The 19,667-nt window shown below is 31.3% G+C and overlaps 1 protein-coding gene across 3 annotated transcripts in view; it reads right to left on the bottom strand.

Moving 5' to 3' along the window:
- LOC119608701 overlaps nt 1–12,850 on the bottom strand; it is a 34,596-nt gene extending 21,746 nt beyond the window's left edge. For 2 of the 3 annotated variants that reach the window (XM_037963214.1, XM_037963213.1), the window contains exons 1-2: nt 12,079–12,850; nt 695–1,132 (exon numbers count right to left, since the gene is read on the bottom strand). In XM_037963214.1, coding sequence (XP_037819142.1) covers nt 695–1,132; nt 12,079–12,104 — 464 coding nt within the window. In that variant the 5' untranslated portion in view covers nt 12,105–12,850. The remainder of the gene's footprint in view (nt 1–694; nt 1,133–12,078) is intronic. The other variant, XM_037963216.1, reaches the window with a different exon arrangement.
- Between the last annotated feature and the right edge of the window lie 6,817 nt (nt 12,851–19,667).

Genomic DNA, 19,667 nt, shown 5'->3' on the forward strand with positions numbered 1-19,667 from the left:
TTCTAGTTCTGTTCTTGTTCTGTTCTAGTTCTGTTCTAGTTCTGTTCTTGTTCTGTTCTGTTCTAGTTCTGTTCTAGTTCTGTTCTAGTTCTGTTCTAGTTCTGTTTTAGTTCTGTTCTAGTTCTGTTCTAGTTCTGTTCTAGTTCTGTTCTAGTTCTGTTCTAGTTCTGTTCTAGTTCTGTTCTAGTTATGTTCTAGTTCTGTTCTAGTTATGTTCTTGTTCTAGTTTTGTTCTAGTTCTGTTCTAGTTCTGTTCTAGTTCTGTTCTGTTCTAGTTCTGTTCTAGTTCTGTTCTAGTTCTCTTCTAGTTGTGTTCTAGTTCATATAATTTCGAATTTCATTAAATTCTAATAATTTTGAATTTTAATTTTTTGGAAAATTTTTAAAAGAAAACATTCATTTCAACCGCTGAGCGGGTCACAAGGAAAGACGCAACAGTAACAAAAGTGCAACAAAAACAAATAAATAAAACAATAATCATAAAAAATAAACAGCAAAAACAAATTTTTCTAATAAATTAAAGATTTGAAAATGGAAAACAAGTGGATGAAGATGACAAAAATAAATAATAATAAATTAAAAATATTTAAAAAACACATAAAAATAAATAATAATAATAAAGAAAATATTTGATTATAAATTAATAAAATTATAAATAAATAATAATAATAAAAATAATAAAAGAAAAACATACCCCAAAAATAATTGTGTATGATCCGTTGGTGTTTCATGATAATTGTGAACATTTAGGGTTTGGGGACGCATACTGTTGGAGGACATTAATGGTGAGGACGATGACGATGAAGATGCTGTAGCCGCTGTATTCAATAAAGCAGAGGTGGAACTACTGCGATAGGTGGTACGTATGCTGGTTATACTGCAGCATGTGGTTTCTGCCAAAGCGGTTTTACAATTCAAACAGGGCAACATCACTTTATTCAAAAGTGAGCCTGTGGTAGCCGGAGTAACAACTGCCGTTTGTTTTGTTGTTGTGGTTGTTCTATTATTAAGTTTTTTGCCGCCATTTAAAAATTTACAATTATTTGCTGAAGCATTATGTTTGGAGCCGCTAGTACTATTCACAGCTGCTGTTGAGGTTTTAGCTCTTAAACCCATTTTGGATTTTTGTTTTCTAGCAAAAGGAGTCAATAAAGGTTGGGGGAGAGAGAGAAGAGTTTTGGGGTAAATATTTGTTGTTTGTTTTATAAAAGATTTGTTTCAAAATCTTTAAGCAAAAGTTTTGTAAATTTTATAGATTTTATCACTTTTAGTTTAAGGGCAGTTGTTTTGTATAAATGGCGGCTGTTTTAAATATTCTTTTTTTCAAAATTTTGCGTTTTTATATATTTTAACTTTAGTCATTTTTTGAATCATTTTTTTTTGTGTAAATTGTTTTTGTTTTAAATGCTTTTAAAATTAAATAAAAAACAAATATTTTTGTTCAAAATTATGTACACACTTCTTCGGTAAAAATTTTATTTTTATTTATTTATTTTTCATTTTCTTGTTTTTTGTTTTAATTCACTGTCAAAAGTATAAAAAAATAATAAACATTTTTAGTCAAGAACTCAATAAATTATCAAAAACACACACACTCACTCACGCGCCTTTTACCACACACAACAATAAAAATATTTGCATATAGTTTTTTTTTTTCTTTTTTGAATAGAGAGTCTCTCCTCTGGGTTAAATGTCTGTGTCTGTTTTAAAACGCCAACTGCGAAGTCAGCGTCTTTGATTTTTATACTTGATTTTATTACTTTTTTCATAGATTATTTATTGGTTTTTCTAAGGCATTCTTCCATCATTTAACCGTTAATAATTTTGTCTTTTGACCCAAAATGTTTTTGGTTTTAAACGTTTTTCAACATTGCATATTAGAACGCGTCTTAAAGTTTAATTTTAGATATGATTTTTACTAAAACCGATATCTCTGCAAACACGTTCGAAACGAAATCGTATTTCGCTTTTTACTTGTTTGTTCAACCTTTAAACAAAATAATAAAAAAACTCAACAGAAAACAAAAAACTAAATAGTGGAAAAAATAGCGCGTTTATGCCTGAAGTCTCCGAAGGCAAATGTACGAATGGGGCAGGCAATTGTTTTGTATGAATGAAGACTGTGCTGCTACAAAAAAATAAACCAACAACAAATCATTGTTAATCGTAAGCAGAGAAACAAACGGTGTATAGAAAAAAAATCATTTTGTATCTGTGTTGTTATTGCCTCTTTTAGGTGAGAACAACACTTTTTTCCATGATGGTAGTGGTAGAATATTTATGTAGCTGTGGCCGAAAGCGGAGTTGCCAGATATTGCCATGGGTCTTAATCGTAATTGGGAGTGAAGATATCTCTGACGATCTCGAAGGACCAAACCAAAACGAAGATTAGCCGTCATCAAAGGCTCAATTTCAGCTCTACTTCAGATCTAGTTCAGTTCTAGTTCAGTTCTGGTTCAGTTCTAGTTCAGTTCTAGTTCAGTTCTAGTTCAGTTCTAGTTCAGTTCAGTTCTAGTTCAGTTCAGTTCTAGTTCAGTTCTAGTTCAGTTCTAGTTCAGTTCTAGTTCAGTTCTAGTTCAGTTCTAGTTTCAGTTCTAGTTCAGTTCTAGTTCAGTTCTAGTTCAGTTCTAGTTCAGTTCTAGTTCAGTTCTAGTTCAGTTCTAGTTCAGTTCTAGTTCAGTTCTAGTTCAGTTCTAGTTCAGTTCTAGTTCAGTTCTAGTTCAGTTCTAGTTCAGTTCTAGTTCAGTTCTAGTTCAGTTCTAGTTCAGTTCTAGTTCAGTTCTAGTTCAGTTCTAGTTCAGTTCTAGTTCAGTTATCGGTCTAGTTCAATTCTAGTTCAGTTCTAGTTCAGTTCTAGTTCAGTTCTAGTTCAGTTCTAGTTCAGTTCTAGTTCAGTTCTAGTTCAGTTCTAGTTCAGTTCTAGTTCAGTTCTAGTTCAGTTCTAGTTCAGTTCTAGTTCAGTTCTAGTTCAGTTCTAGTTCAGTTCTAGTTCAGTTCTAGTTCAGTTCTAGTTCAGTTCTAGTTCAGTTCTAGTTCAGTTCTAGTTTCAGTTCTAGTTCAGTTCTAGTTCAGTTCTAGTTCAGTTCTAGTTCAGTTCTAGTTCAGTTCTAGTTCAGTTCTAGTTCAGTTCTAGTTCAGTTCTAGTTCAGTTCTAGTTCAGTTCTAGTTCAGTTCTAGTTCAGTTCTAGTTCAGTTCTAGTTCAGTTCTAGTTCAGTTCTAGTTCAGTTCTAGTTCAGTTCTAGTTCAGTTCTAGTTCAGTTCTAGTTCAGTTCTAGTTCAGTTCTAGTTCAGTTCTAGTTCAGTTCTAGTTCAGTTCTAGTTCAGTTCTAGTTCAGTTCTAGTTCAGTTCTAGTTCAGTTCTAGTTCAGTTCTAGTTCAGTTCTAGTTCAGTTCTAGTTCAGTTCTAGTTCAGTTCTAGTTCAGTTCTAGTTCAGTTCTAGTTCAGTTCTAGTTCAGTTCTAGTTCAGTTCTAGTTCAGTTCTAGTTCAGTTCTAGTTCAGTTCTAGTTCAGTTCTAGTTCAGTTCTAGTTCAGTTCTAGTTCAGTTCTAGTTCAGTTCTAGTTCTAGTTCAGTTCTAGTTCAGTTCTAGTTCTAGTTCAGTTCTAGTTCAGTTCTAGTTCAGTTCTAGTTCAGTTCTAGTTCAGTTCTAGTTCAGTTCTATTAGTTCTAGTTCAGTTAGTTCAGTTCTAGTTCAGTTCTAGTCAGTTGTAGTTCAGTTGTAGTTCAGTTCTAGTTCAGTTCTAGTTCAGTTCTAGTTCAGTTCTAGTTCAGTTCTAGTCAGTTCTAGTTCAGTTCTAGTTCAGTTCTAGTTCAGTTCTAGTTCAGTTCTATTTCAGTTCTAGTTTAGTTTAGTTCTAATTCAGTTCTAGTTCTAGTTCAGTTCTAGTTCTAGTTCAGTTCTAGTTCAGTTCTAGTTCAGTTCTAGTTCAGTTCTAGTTCGGTTCTAGTTCAGTTCTAGTTCACTTCTTGTTCAGTTGTAGTTCAGTTCTAGTTCGGTTCGTTTTCGTAGAATTTTTAAAATCTTAAATAATACTTGACTTGAAACATACATCCATTACATCCATTATTACAAGTCTATTAGCACGCATTGAACAATAATTTCCTAACGCTTAAATAGTCATAAAGAAAATTTATTGCAGCAAAAAAAGTCAATAATTAAAAAATATGTTTTCATTTTGATCTATCGCAATAAATTAAATAAAAACAATTGCGTTTTGCATTTAGACTTGAATTTCTAAGTAAATTAATTAAGTCATTTAAATTATTGTTTGTCAGACAATGAAATAATGTCTCAAAACATGTCATTAGATGACAAAGCTCAAGTTTTAATTGAGACATATTAATAGCATTGACATTTTGTAATGAAATAATAGTGAAAAAATTACACAGTGGGTGGGAAGGAAATAGTTTACAGAAAATTATGGAAAATAAATAGAAAATCTTTTAGAGATAGAAAAGAATCAGGATTAAAGTATAAAATTTAGTATTTTTCGAATAGTATCAGATCTAGAGACCTTATGTTTTCTTGAGAGTCTTTTATATTAAATGATCTTGGGATTTCCCTTCCATTTCCGCATAAACCTCCCCATCCGGTAACTCTATATTTTTGTATTCTCACGATCTTTGCTTGTTTTCTCACTCTACTCACCTATTTCCCCTATGTGTGAGAGTATGTATCTGTGTGAGCATTTGTCGGTAAAACAAATTAAAAATTGTTGGTACCATGAACGTATTGTACGTACCTTTTTTATATCTAATCGAAAAAAAGAGAAAAATTGTAACAATTTTCCCAGCAGTTTCCCAACAAACTCTTGCTGTGCAACCAACCTGCCTGTATTATTGGTATAATAGGAAAATGCTTAAGATTTCATATCGCATTTAGCCTTTTTTACACAACGGATAGTTGATCCCTTTTGTAAGGGACTCCTTACAAGGTTTAAAGAATCGCCAAGTGTTTTTTAAAAAGAAAACATAATGCACATTTAACACTTGTAGTGATAAACGAGCTGATATCTGTTGGAAAATTTCTTATTTTCCCAAAGAGGTTGTTTTGTTACCTGTTATGCTAAGAGCAAGAGAGTGGGTTTTTTCTTGATGTCGAAAGGAAATTGAAAATGTCTTTTCTTTTATAGGAGAAATGTTGTTGGGAGTTTTTTTGAAGATTAGGAAAGAGGGAATTATATTTTTTTGGAAATCTGTATCTGCAGAGTAAATAAAAGATATTCGTTGATGTTCCAAAAGATCAAAAGAGCGCATGGAATTTACTATATATTTTTGCAAGTCATGTGATCAGAATCAAGTGACAACTATGGATAAATGTTGTGCAATATTTAATCGCTATGGGTACGATCAGAAAATGATCGTGGAAGTGAATTGTCCAGCAGATAATACAGAAATGAGATCGTAGGATCGGAGGGCAGTTTCTAAAGTTACAGAAAAGAAAGTAACAGAAAAGGTGAAAAGCATATAACAACGATTTGAGGAAAGTTAAGGATATTTTGGTAATTAGAATTTGAGTTTTTAGACAAACCAGAGAAGGAAGAGATAAAGGTTGATCAAGGCTAACCAACTAACGAACGAACGAAACGAACGAACGAACGAACGAACGAACGAAGAACGAACGAACGAAAACGAACGAACGAACGAACGAACGAACGAACGAACGAACGAAACGAAGAACGAACGAACGAACGAAACGAACGAACGAACGAACGAACGAACGAAAACGAACGAACGAACAAACGAAAACGAACGAACGAACGAAAACGAACGAACGAACGAACGAACGAACGAACGAACGAACGAACGAACGAACGAACGAACGAACGAACGAAACGAACGAACAACGAACGAACGAACGAACGAACGAACGAACGAACGAACGAACGAACGAACGAACGAACGAACGAAAGAACGAACGAACGAACGAACGAACGAACGAACGAACGATAACGAACTAACGAACGAACGAAAACTACGACAACGAACGAAACGAACGAACTAACGAACGAACTAAAACGAACTACGAACGAAAACTAACTAACGAACGAACTAACTAACGAACTAACGAACTAACTAACTAACTAACTAACTAACTAACTAACTAACTAACTAACTAACTAACTAACTAACTAACTAACTAACTAACTAACTAACTAACTAACTAACTAACTACCTAACTAACTAACTCAGGAGGCTGCGACAAATCAGTGATCGTTTAAAGAACATATACATATCTTCTATCGTTTGCTGAAAAGCTTTTCCGTCTACCCTCGTATTTTCTTAAAAACTAAGTCTGTCTGGCTTAGTAGGATTTGATCTGATCTGCGACATATCAGTGATCGTTAAAAGAACATATACATACATAGCTTCTATGGTTTCTTGAAAAGCTTTTTCGTCTACCCTCGTATATTCTTAAAACCAGATCTGTTTTGTCAGCCGAAAAATTTTTTTGGAATAGTTTATTTTATTAAGTATCTAAACTAACAATTGAATAGTGATAAATAAGTGTGTTTTGTATATGAATGAATTTTGAAAAAAAAATATTGTATTCACACGTATCTATATACAAACCAACACATACTCGAAAACCTACTCATACGACTACAAACTAATATCTAGTGCAAACAAATACGGCCTTCGTTCAACAGTTTACACACATTTGTGGTTTTATTTCCGTTTTTGCAGTTATTTAGGCAGTTTTATTGTAGTTGTTATTATAAGTCCATAACGATATTTTGGTTTTTAACTAACACCCAGAGTAAAGCAAATTTAAAATCACTTGTATTTATTTTTAGAAACTTAAAACTTAAAGATGAAACTTATTTTTGAGTAGAAGTTTTGACAACTTAAACGCCTTCGCTAGAGCAGCTTATTGAAAAAAACCTGTTACTTTTATTTAATTTTTTTTTGAGACCCCAAAACCAGACACTTAGTGTTGGTTTTTGTTTGCTTTTTTTGCCATGTCTGTGCTCTGCTCTAGTCTAATTTAATCAAATTAAATTTAATCAAATAGTAACGGTAAACATATATTCATATCTCGCTGTTTGGGTGTGTGTGTGTGTTTCTGTGCTGTATTGAAGGACAACATTATGTTGCGTCTTATCTTGAGAATGGGTGACACATAATAAATAAATTAAATTATAAAATAAAAACATTAACAATCAGGCACAGTAGTCCAGTTAATAGTTTTTATGTTTGAAGTGTGACTAAATTAAAAATACATTTATTTTAAAAATTTGCCATTGATTGATGGTTGTCAGATAACTGAAATTTTTTTTGGTTGATGAAAGACAAGCCTCCCTGATTTAAAGAGCAAGTGAACGTAGAGCAATTCTTTGCAAAACATGAAACTTAATTAAACTATTTGTGCTTTTAGCAGCTTTGAAATGTAATTCCATTGAGACATTTAAGAGACTTTTAAGACTTTATAATACTAGAAGAGTTAGATCACTAAAAGGAGAAGAATGAGATCACAGAAGTATTTTCATGATAATCGTTAAAAAAGTTTAAATTTATTTCAGAGCAGAGTTCATTACATCTGTTGCTTTATTAAGAACGGTTGTTCGTTCATAAATCTTATGATATTTGACTAATCGTTCAAATATCTTGACATGATCTTAAGTTTTGTTATAACGATGTTGGGATTCTTCTTGTGCTTTAAATAATCTGAGGAGATTTTCTCCTAAGATATTGAAGTTGTTAATTAAGGCTACGGATAGGACGAGCTTTCCTAAAGGTTGAGCTAATACAGAAGAATGAAGAGACTTTACAAATAAAATAAAGGAAGATGTTATGTCCTCGATATAATAATAACAAGTTGCAGAATAAAACCACAAACAGGATCTTTATCTGCTTGTTTACAAAGAATTCGAAGACCTTGAATAGACTTCTTATTAATAACAACCATCTATTATCGAAAGAAGAGCATATAGAGAAATTTTGAGGAAGCAACTTCTCCAATAAAGAAAACTTATAAGATCTAAGTGAACGATCAGTCAACATCAAATACACTTTATTAATCAAAACTGCTCTATGTAGTAACGGAAGAAGTCTTTAGGAAGACTTAAGGAAGAAAGTTCCCAAATAAAAGAATAGTTGCGGGTGTAATGTCTTCCAAATAGTGATAATAACTTGCTGAAAAAGATCACGTAGCTGTCAGAGAGAAACATTAAGGAAAAGAGGCATTTGTGCCAAGAGAACACTGACACTTCAGTTTTAAACTTTACTAGGGAATATGGAAAGAAAAAATCATTAATAAGTTCCGTTATAATGCTTCACAGAGGATCTTAGTCGAGAAGAATATCGTGTATGATAATTTCGAGGAAAGATCATTAACTGTGATATCGCAGTTTGGATGATTCTGGCCATAACATGCCAAGAGAAATAAGGAAACACATTAACTCTTATGGATGAATATGGGAACAGTATAAGAAATTCTACAACCACTAAACCAAAATGGAAAAATTCCTCACAAGTTGTTGAAAAATGCCTCAGATAGGATGTTAGCGTACTAGGAAAAAGATTGAAGACCATGATGTGGGAGTTAGAGTGCTTCTTACGATAACAGCTCAAAGAGGAATATAAACCTTTAACTGTTATTGACAAGTTCTTCAATAATGTATCAGAGAAGATCTTAGTCAAACAATGAGAGCATGGTTGACAAGTGTGGGAACAGATTCAAGATTATAATGTAACACTTTAAATGACCTTTTCAATGATAAGCTTCAGTTATAGACGTGAAACTGCGATGATGAAAATGGAAAGGTCGTATTTTCGTAGGAAATCCTAAATAATGCTTCAGAGAGGATCATAGTTGAGATGGAAAGGATGTGTGGGGAAAGAAATATCAATCTACAGATGTTATAGTTAGCATGATCTTTGCGATACTACCCCAAATAGCAATCGGATAGGAATATAAAATACAATCTTAAATTACAATCTTTATCGAACGTTATGGCAAATGTAAATTTGCCTCAGAGAGGATCTTAGTTGACGAGGAGAGCAAGCGTTATTTGTTTGTGGAAAGATTTAATGATCAAACCAACAATATTCCAAGATGAATATAAACATTCCTCTTGTCACTTTACCTCAGTCATTCGAATAGAAATATTATATTGAATCTTTCTCCCTCAACACTTGCCAATTTAAGTTTACATTCTCTTAAAGCTCTTAATCCAACCAATTATAAAGCGCCATTTATGTAGTTAAAAACTTTCGTATTTTATTTATAACTAATGCAAATTTATGTAAATATTTAACGTTTATTTTTCTTAACGTTTAAACCAAAAGACAGCTATTATGTTATAAATAGCAGCGAAACTCATGACTAATGACTTTTAACATTTACAATACATATTTCAATAAATAATATAGAAAATTAACCTTTGACATTTCAACTATAAAGTAAAGAAAATCATTTTGAACGTAATTTGTTGTATCACTTTTATAATTAAAAAGACCAACAACAACAAAGTGTAAATGAGTAATTTACACAGATCCGTTTTTTTAGGTTTTGCTGCTGGGTCAATGGCCCAAAATCTGTATAATCGGCCTCAAATGTTTCACATTATTATTATGAGCGAGTGCTCGTGTTTTGTTTACTATTACTTTCTATGTATGTGTGTTTTTTATATAGTTTCTTCAGTTATTTGGTTTGTGCTTTTTTATAAATTTTGTGTAAATATTTCTCTTTTTTAAAAAAAAAAAAACATTTATGTTTTTCCTTAAGTTTTTTTCTTCTTTTTATTATTATTATTATTTTGGTTTTTGTTGCTTACAGGTCTTTTGACATTTTGTTAATTTTTTTCTCTGTACTATTTCTTTCTGTTTGAAAAGCCGTTTTAGCGCTTACGTCATTTACGAAAATATCCACCAGCAAAACCATTGATTGTTGCTATTGTTGTTGTTATATACTCAACAAACAACAAATACCGCAGAGAGTATCTAGTACTCTTGTACTCGTTCGATATACAAATGAGACATAGAGTAGAGAAATTTTGTTAGGTTTTGAAAACATCACGTTGCCAGATAAATTGAAAAACTTGAAGTGATCAAAATAGTGATTTTTGTTTCTAATTGGTTTGAAATCGTCAAAATTCCTTTAGCTGCATGAAGCCTATAGAATCTGGTTTGAATTGGTTGAGGTTTCCGTTAAGATATTATTTCTGAATAAGTATTCTTAGACTGATTCCGCTGGTATTCGATTTCTAGGGAAACATCATTTTAAAAAGACGTTTGCTGTCAAATCATGTATTAAAGCTGGAATGGAACACCATTTCCGAGTTACTAAACCAGTTAATACCATCTATTAACTGGTCAAAGAGTTAATAGTCCATGTCAAACTTATGTTTAGCACTAACTTTCGATCCATTTTTGAAATTAACTTTAACACATTAGATTTGCTTATCGAAACCTTTTTGTTCTATGATCAATCAAATCCGAAGCTTTTGATCAAACATCTTGAAATCGTTCAACTTCAACTCAAAAAGTAAAGCTCCAGGTTTTACGACTAACAATTCAAATTTGAAAATTTCCCAGTCCAGTTCAAAGGAATGACTTTAGTTCAAAACAATCGGTTTTCAGAGAACTTTACCGAACTTAAATATCTTATGTTCTTTACTTAAGACTCTTTTCTATATTAAGAGTCACATGATCTTGTCCGATGGGTATAGTTGTTTTACTCTAAAGACTACTTGATTGGTTGACAATCAAGGAGACAAGAGAATCTTATCCGTTTTGCAACAATCGTGTAGTGTATGATGTTTCATCATGTGATAGTGATCTTGTGATTGTCTTCTAATTCATCAAAAGTCTTTATGTCGAAAATAAAGATATTCTAAAAACTTTGGACATACGAACTGTTTCATTAACTTGATAAAGTTTTCACAATTATAAAGCAATATGGAAATAGGAAACGAAACTCCACAAACATGACCATGGAGAGGCCGTGTTCTTGAAATAGATAGATGCCAAGTTCCGCAATTAAGTCTCAAAGAGGATTTTAATCGACGAAAGAAGAAACGAAACTTCACAAACATGAACGGGAAGAGGCCGTATTCTTGAAAGAGATCGATGTCATGTTCCACAATTAAGTCTCAAATAGGATTTTTATCGACGAAAACAAACATGTGTGAGTTCTTCTTAGAAAAAGTAGTTCTTACCTAGAAAAATGTTATTGTTGGAACTGGAACAAACGATCGAATGCTCCAGCAGCTTACAATTGTAATATTGTTTTCAGTTAAGGAAACGGATATGTAGTCTTCATAAGTGAGAAGTCGACAAAGAGTACGAATTTGTAGAAAGTTTTAGAGAACTTGAATAGCTTTGAAGAAGATATACAAGAGAGAGATGGATCAAAGTGAGGTTGTGGTGCGCATGATCTTTACGATAATATTAAAAAAAGTTTTCAGTTAGGAAAACCGATATTGTTCGAGCTAATACTAATGATTGAACTATCTAGCATGAGAAGCAATTTGGTTTTGAATTATGAAAATGGAGATCCAGTCTGGTCTAGAGAGGAACTAAGTACTAATTTTGATTATTCTATATCTTCTCAACAAATTCTGAAAGACTACTAAGTTCATAAACAAAGATCAAGAGAGAAGTTGTTCCTTTTTAGTTCCGATTCTTAATCTAGCGTTTAAAAAGTTACGATATCAAAAACAAAGTTCTAACCCTTGGAGTATGACAACTTGTCAGTTTGTTAAATGCTGTTTGATTAATTTTATTCGCTAAAAAGCGCCAAAATACCCTTAACTCATTCTATACATCTGGCAATATTGTTATGAGTAGTAGAACTACTACTCCACCTCCTCTTTAACGTCGTCGCCGTTGTTGTGTTCAACGCTTTTTTTTTTCCAACAAACGAAGAGGTAAAACAAATTCAGGGGGACAAATCCGCCATGTGTGCATGTGTGTTTTTGACTATGGAGGCACGAGTTTTTTTGTACTCGTAGTTGTGTGGATATTTTATATCGATTTTTTTTTTAATTCATACTACATATTTATTCCAATTTTCAATTCTGACTAGATTTCATTAAGGGAACAAAAGTTTCAATGAGAATTTATAATTTTACCTGAAAAAGATTTTTGCAGTTTTCATGTTAGTTCAAGATCAAAAATTCGTGATTTTTGACTGCTAACTCAGATTTTGTTTTCGGTACGATGAAGCTGATGATGAAGATGATTAATTAATTTAATAACAATAAACATATGTTTCCTTTGTGGTGTGTGTGAATGTTTTTTTTTTTTTGTTTAATTTAATAGTTTTCTTTTAAAGATTACACATAGTTTTATTGATTGAACATGAATTTATTGATATATCGTTTTATAACAAAAACAACAACATTAGCACGGAACAATGAACACACGCAAATTCAGGCATGAATCACCAAACAACAATAAAAAATAAAAATAATTGACAAATTTGTTTTTTCTTTATCACACAACAACTTTATTTATTATTATTATATTTTCTTCCATATTTACGTTTTATAATTTTTTCTCTATATTTATTCATCAACTTTTCTTTTTTTAATATTTTGACACAAACATTGTTTAACTGTTGTTGTTTTGAGAGCTGACAAGGGGTATATGGAGGCTAAAGATTTTTCCTCTGAGCAAAATTTTCTTTTTTTTTATATCAGACAAGACAAGGAAATATTGTTTTGTTCAAGAATTTATTTAATATTAAATTAAAATAACAAAAGCAGCCAGAAAAAAAACGTTTTGCGATAAATATTTTTTTATAAAACAGCACTAAAATCACAAACACACGCACTCAACAGAATGTGTTTCTCTATACTACGTAAAACAAAGACACAACGGTTCACTGTTTGACAGCTGAAAACAAACTGAATAGAAAGAAGTATAGTTTCATATGGCAAGGGTGTCAAGTTGTCAAAACAAAGTATAGAAAGAAAATAGTGTTGCCAAATAATAATCAAACATAAGCAATAAACAATAGTTTTATGAAATTGTAACACTTATTAAAAATAGTTCTTGATATCGAACTAAAAATTGGCCCTTCTTAAGACTTTGAGAATTTATAACATTACTTTAATCCAATTTTCTTTCAATAGTTGGCAACTATTACATACATTACCCAAACACGCTTAAACAACCCTGTCTTACTAAACTACACTGCCTTATCAAAACCAGATAACACCGTTTTATATAAAAACTCATCGTGGACAACAATCACCAAATGCCAACGAACAACACTATATGGCAGTGGTAACGTAAATCACAGATTTTCACTGTTTTCTCAATTGGAGCGTTATTTAAGGAACTACAGACGATTTTAGATTTCTTATATAAAAATGGATTTTTCAAGGGAAATATCACAGCTTTTCACTATTTTCTCAATTGGAGCGTTATTTAAGGAACTATAGCCGATTTTAGATTTCTTATATAAAAATCCATTTTTTTTTTCTTATATAAAAATCGATTTTTCAAGGGAAATATGAGTGATCACAGATTTTCGCTATTTTCTTAATTGGAGCGTTATTTAAGAAACTACAGCCGATTTTAGATTTCCTATATAAAAATCGGCTTTTCAAGGGAAATATAAAAATCGATTTTTTAAGGGAAATATGAGTGATCACAGATTTATATATATATAAAAATCGATTTTTCAAGGGAAATATAAAAATCGATTTTTTAAGGGAAATATGAGTGATCACAGATTTTCACTATTTCCTCAATTGGAGCGTTATTTAAGAAACTATAGCCGATTTTAGATTTCTTATATAAAAATCGATTTTTCAAGGGAAATAGGAGTGATCACAGATTTTCACTATTTTCGCAATTGGAGCGTTATATAAGAAACTACAGCCGATTTTAGATTTCTTATATAAAAATCGATTTTTTAAGGGAAATATGAGTGATTACAGATTTTCACTATTTTCTCAATTGGAGCGTTATTTAAGAAACTACAGCCGATTTTAGATTTCTTATATAAAAAAAATCGATTTTTGGGGGGAAATATGAGTGATTACAGGTTTTTACTACTTTCTTAATTGGAGCGTTATTTAAGGAACTACAGCCGATTTTAGATTTCTTATATATAAATCGATTTTTGATGGGAAATATGAGTGATCACAGATTTTCACTCTTTTCTCTTTAAGGAACTACAGCCGATTTCAGATTTCTTATATAAAACTCGGTTTTTTCAAGGGAAATATGAGTGATCGGCTGTTGGAACTACAGCCGATTTTAGATTTCTTATATAAAAATCGGTTTTTGGAGGGAAATATGAGTGATCACAGATTTTCACTGTTTTCTCAATTGGAGCGTTATTTAAGGAACTACAGCCGATTTTAGATTTCTTATGTAAAAATCTATTTTTGATGGGAAATATGAGTGATCACAGATTTTCGCTATTTTCTTAATTGGAGCGTTATTTAAGAAACTACAGCCGATTTTAGATTTCCTATATAAAAATCGGTTTTTCAAGGGAAATATGAGTGATCACAGATTTTCACTATTTTCTAAATTGGAGCGTTATTTAAGGAACTACAGCCGATTTTAGATTTCTTATATAAAAACCGATTTTTCAAGGGAAATATGAGTGATCACAGATTTTCACTATTTTCTTAATTGGAGCGTTATTTAAGGAACTACAGCCGATATTAAATTTCCTATATAAAAATCGGTTTTTCAAGGGAAATATGAGTGATCACAGATTTTCACTATTTTCTCAATTGGAGCGTTATTTAAGGAACTACAGCCGATTTTAGATTTCTTATATAAAAATCTATTTTTGATGGGAAATAGAGTGATCACAGATTTTCACTATTTTCTTAATTGGAGCGTTATTTAAGGAACTACAGCCGATTTTAGATTTCTTATATAAAAATCGATTTTTCAAGGGAAATATGAGTGATCACAGATTTTCACTATTTTCTTAATTGGAGCGTTATTTAAGGAACTACAGCCGATTTGAGATTTTTTATATAAAAATCGATTTTTCAAGGGAAATATGAGTGATCACAGATTTTCACTATTTTCTTAATTGGAGCGTTATTTAAGGAACTACAGCCGATTTTAGATTTCTTATAAAAAAATCGATTTTTCAAGGGAAGTATGAGTGATCACAGATTTTCACTATTTTCTCATGTGAAGCGTTATTTATGGAACTACAGCCGATTTTAGATTTCTTATATAAAAATGGATTTTTCAAGGGAAATATGAGTGATCACAGATTTTCACTATTTTCTCAATTGGAGCGTTATTTAAGGAACTACAGCCGATTTTAGATTTCTTATATAAAAATCGATTTCTGATGGGAAATAGGAGTGATCACAGATTTTAACTATTTTCTCAATTGGAGCGTTATTTAAGAAACTACAGCCGATTTTAGATTTCTTATATAAAAATCGGTTTTTTCAAGGGAAATATGAGTGATCGGTTGGAACTATAGCCGATTTTAGATTTCTTATATAAAAATCGGTTTTTCGAGGGAAATATGAGTGATCACAGATTTTCACTGTTTTCTCAATTGGAGCGTTTTTTAAGGAACTACAGCCGATTTTAGATTTCTTATATAAAAATGGATTTTTCAAGGGAAATATGAGTGATCACAGATTTTCACTATTTTCTTAATTGGAGCGCTATTTAAGGAACTACAGCCGATTTTAGATTTCTTATATAAAAATCGATTTTTCAAGGTAAATATGAGTGATCACAGATTTTCACTATTTTCTCAATTGGAGCATTATTTAAGGAACTACAGCCGATTTTAGATTTCTTATATAAAAATCGATTTTTCAAGGGAATTATGAGTGATCACAGATTTTCACTATTTTCTTCATTGGAGCGTTATTTAAGGAACTACAGCCGATTTTAGATTTCTTATATAAAAATCGATTTTTCAAGGGAAATATGAGTGATCACAGATTTTCACTATTTTCTCAATTGGAGCATTATTTAAGGAACTACAGCCGATTTTAGATTTCTTATATAAAAATCGGTTTTTCAAGGGAAATATGAGTGATCACAGATTTTCACTATTTTCTCAATTGGAGCGTTATTTAATGAACTACAGCCGATTTTAGATTTCTTATATAAAAATCGATTTTTCAAGGGAAATATGAGTGATCACAGATTTTCACTATTTTCTCATTTGAAGCGTTATTTATGGAACTACAGCCGATTTTAGATTTCTTATATAAAAATCTATTTTTGATGGGAAATAGGAGTGATTACAGATTTTCACTATTTTCTGAATTGGAGTGGTAATTAAGGAACTACAGCCGATTTTAGATTTCTTATATAAAAACCGATTTTTTCAAGGGAAGTATGAGTGATCACAGATTTTCACTATTTTCTCAATTGGAGCGTTATTTAAGGAACTACAGCCGATTTTAGATTTCTTATGTAAAAATCTATTTTTGATGGGAAATAGGAGTGATCACAGATTTTCACTATTTTCTCAATTGGAGCGGTATTTAAGGAACTACAGCCGATTTTAGATTTCTTATATAAAAATCGATTTTTCATGGGAAATAGGAGTGATCACAGATTTTCACTGTTTTCTCAATTGGAGCGGTATTTAAGGAACTACCACCGATTTTAGATTTCTTATATAAAAATCGGTTTTTCAAGGGAAATGGGAGTGATCACAGATTTTCACTATTTTCTCAATTGGAGCGTTATTTAAGGAACTACAGCCGATTTTAGATTTCTAATATAAAAATGGATTTTTCAAGGGAAATGGGAGTGATCACAGATTTTCACTATTTTCTCAATTGGAGCGTTATTTAAGGAACTACAGCCGATTTTAGATTTTTTATATAAAAATCGATTTTCCAAGGGAAATATGAGTGAGATTAGATTTTCACTATTTTCTCAATTGGAGCGTTATTTAAGGAACTACAGCCGATTTTAGATTTCTTATATAAAGATCTATTTTTGATGGGAAATAGGAGTGATCACAGATTTTCACTATTTTCTCAATTGGAGCGGTATTTAAGGAACTACAGCCGATTTTAGATTTCTTATATAAAAATCGATTTTTCATGGGAAATAGGAGTGATCACAGATTTTCACTGTTTTCTCAATTGGAGCGGTATTTAAGGAACTACCACCGATTTTAGATTTCTTATATAAAAATCGATTTTTCAAGGGAAATGGGAGTGATCACAGATTTTCACTATTTTCTCAATTGGAGCGTTATTTAAGGAACTACAGCCGATTTTAGATTTCTTATGTAAAAATCTATTTTTGATGGGAAATAGGAGTGATCACAGATTTTCACTATTTTCTCAATTGGAGCGGTATTTAAGGAACTACAGCCGATTTTAGATTTCTTATATAAAGATCTATTTTTGATGGGAAATAGGAGTGATCACAGATTTTCACTATTTTCTCAATTGGAGCGGTATTTAAGGAACTACAGCCGATTTTAGATTTCTTATATAAAAATCGATTTTTCATGGGAAATAGGAGTGATCACAGATTTTCACTGTTTTCTCAATTGGAGCGGTATTTAAGGAACTACCACCGATTTTAGATTTCTTATATAAAAATCGATTTTTCAAGGGAAATGGGAGTGATCACAGATTTTCACTATTTTCTCAATTGGAGCGTTATTTAAGGAACTACAGCCGATTTTAGATTTCTTATATAAAAATGGATTTTTCAAGGGAAATGGGAGTGATCACAGATTTTCACTATTTTCTCAATTGGAGCGTTATTTAAAGAACTACAGCCGATTTTAGATTTCTTATATAAAAATGGATTTTTCAAGGAAAATATGAGTGATCACAAATTTTCACTATTTTCTCAATTGGAGTGGTATTTAAGGAACTATAGCCGATTTTAGATTTCTTATATAAAAATCGATTTTTCAAGGGAAATATGAGTGATCACAGATTTTCACTATTTTCTTCATTGGAGCGTTATTTAAGGAACTACAGCCGATTTTAGATTTCTTATATAAAAATCGATTTTTCAAGGGAAATATGAGTGATCACAGATTTTCACTATTTTCTCAATTGGAGCATTATTTAAGGAACTACAGCCGATTTTAGATTTCTTATATAAAAATCGGTTTTTCAAGGGAAATATGAGTGATCACAGATTTTCACTATTTTCTCAATTGGAGCGTTATTTAAGGAACTACAGCCGATTTTAGATTTCTTATGTAAAAATCTATTTTTGATGGGAAATAGGAGTGATCACAGATTTTCACTATTTGCTCAATTGGAGCGGTATTTAAGGAACTACAGCCGATTTTAGATTTCTTATATAAAGATCTATTTTTGATGGGAAATAGGAGTGATCACAGATTTTCACTGTTTTCTCAATTGGAGCGGTATTTAAGGAACTACCACCGATTTTAGATTTCTTATATAAAAATCGATTTTTCAAGGGAAATGGGAGTGATCACAGATTTTCACTATTTTCTCAATTGGAGCGGTATTTAAGGAACTACCACCGATTTTAGATTTCTTATATAAAAATGGATTTTTCAAGGGAAATGGGAGTGATCACAGATTTTCACTATTTTCTCAATTGGAGCGTTATTTAAGGAACTACAGCCGATTTTAGATTTCTTATATAAAAATGGATTTTTCAAGGGAAATATGAGTGATCACAAATTTTCACTATTTTCTCAATTGGAGTGGTATTTAAGGAACTATAGCCGATTTTAGATTTCTTATATAAAAATCGATTTTTCAAGGGAAATATGAGTGATCACAGATTTTCACTATTTTCTTCATTGGAGCGTTATTTAAGGAACTACAGCCGATTTTAGATTTCTTATATAAAAATCGATTTTTCAAGGGAAATATGAGTGATCACAGATTTTCACTATTTTCTCAATTGGAGCATTATTTAAGGAACTACAGCCGATTTTAGATTTCTTATATAAAAATCGGTTTTTCAAGGGAAATATGAGTGATCACAGATTTTCACTATTTTCTCAATTGGAGCGTTATTTAAGGAACTACAGCCGATTTTAGATTTCTTATGTAAAAATCTATTTTTGATGGGAAATAGGAGTGATCACAGATTTTCACTATTTTCTCAATTGGAGCGGTATTTAAGGAACTACAGCCGATTTTAGATTTCTTATATAAAAATCGATTTTTCATGGGAAATAGGAGTGATCACAGATTTTCATTGTTTTCTCAATTGGAGCGGTATTTAAGGAACTACCACCGATTTTAGATTTCTTATATAAAAATCGATTTTTCAAGGGAAATGGGAGTGATCACAGATTTTCACTATTTTCTCAATTGGAGCGTTATTTAAGGAACTACAGCCGATTTTAGATTTCTTATATAAAAATGGATTTTTCAAGGGAAATGGGAGTGATCACAGATTTTCACTATTTTCTCAATTGGAGCGTTATTTAAGGAACTACAGCCGATTTTAGATTTCTTATATAAAAATGGATTTTTCAAGGGAAATATGAGTGATCACAAATTTTCACTATTTTCTCAATTGGAGTGGTATTTAAGGAACTATAGCCGATTTTAGATTTCTTATATAAAAAACGATTTTTTAAGGGAAATATGAGTGATCACAGATTTTCACTATTTTCTCAATTGGAGCGTTATTTAAGGAACTACAGCCGATTTTAGATTTCTTATATAAAAATCGATTTTTCAAGGGAAATATGAGTGATCACAGATTTTCACTATTTTCTCAATTG

This window comes from Lucilia sericata, unplaced genomic scaffold (genome assembly GCF_015586225.1).
Source record: "Lucilia sericata isolate MDLA Ls3-8-SP2 unplaced genomic scaffold, ASM1558622v1 Contig000873F_arrow, whole genome shotgun sequence".
NCBI classification, from domain to species: domain Eukaryota; kingdom Metazoa; phylum Arthropoda; class Insecta; order Diptera; family Calliphoridae; genus Lucilia; species Lucilia sericata.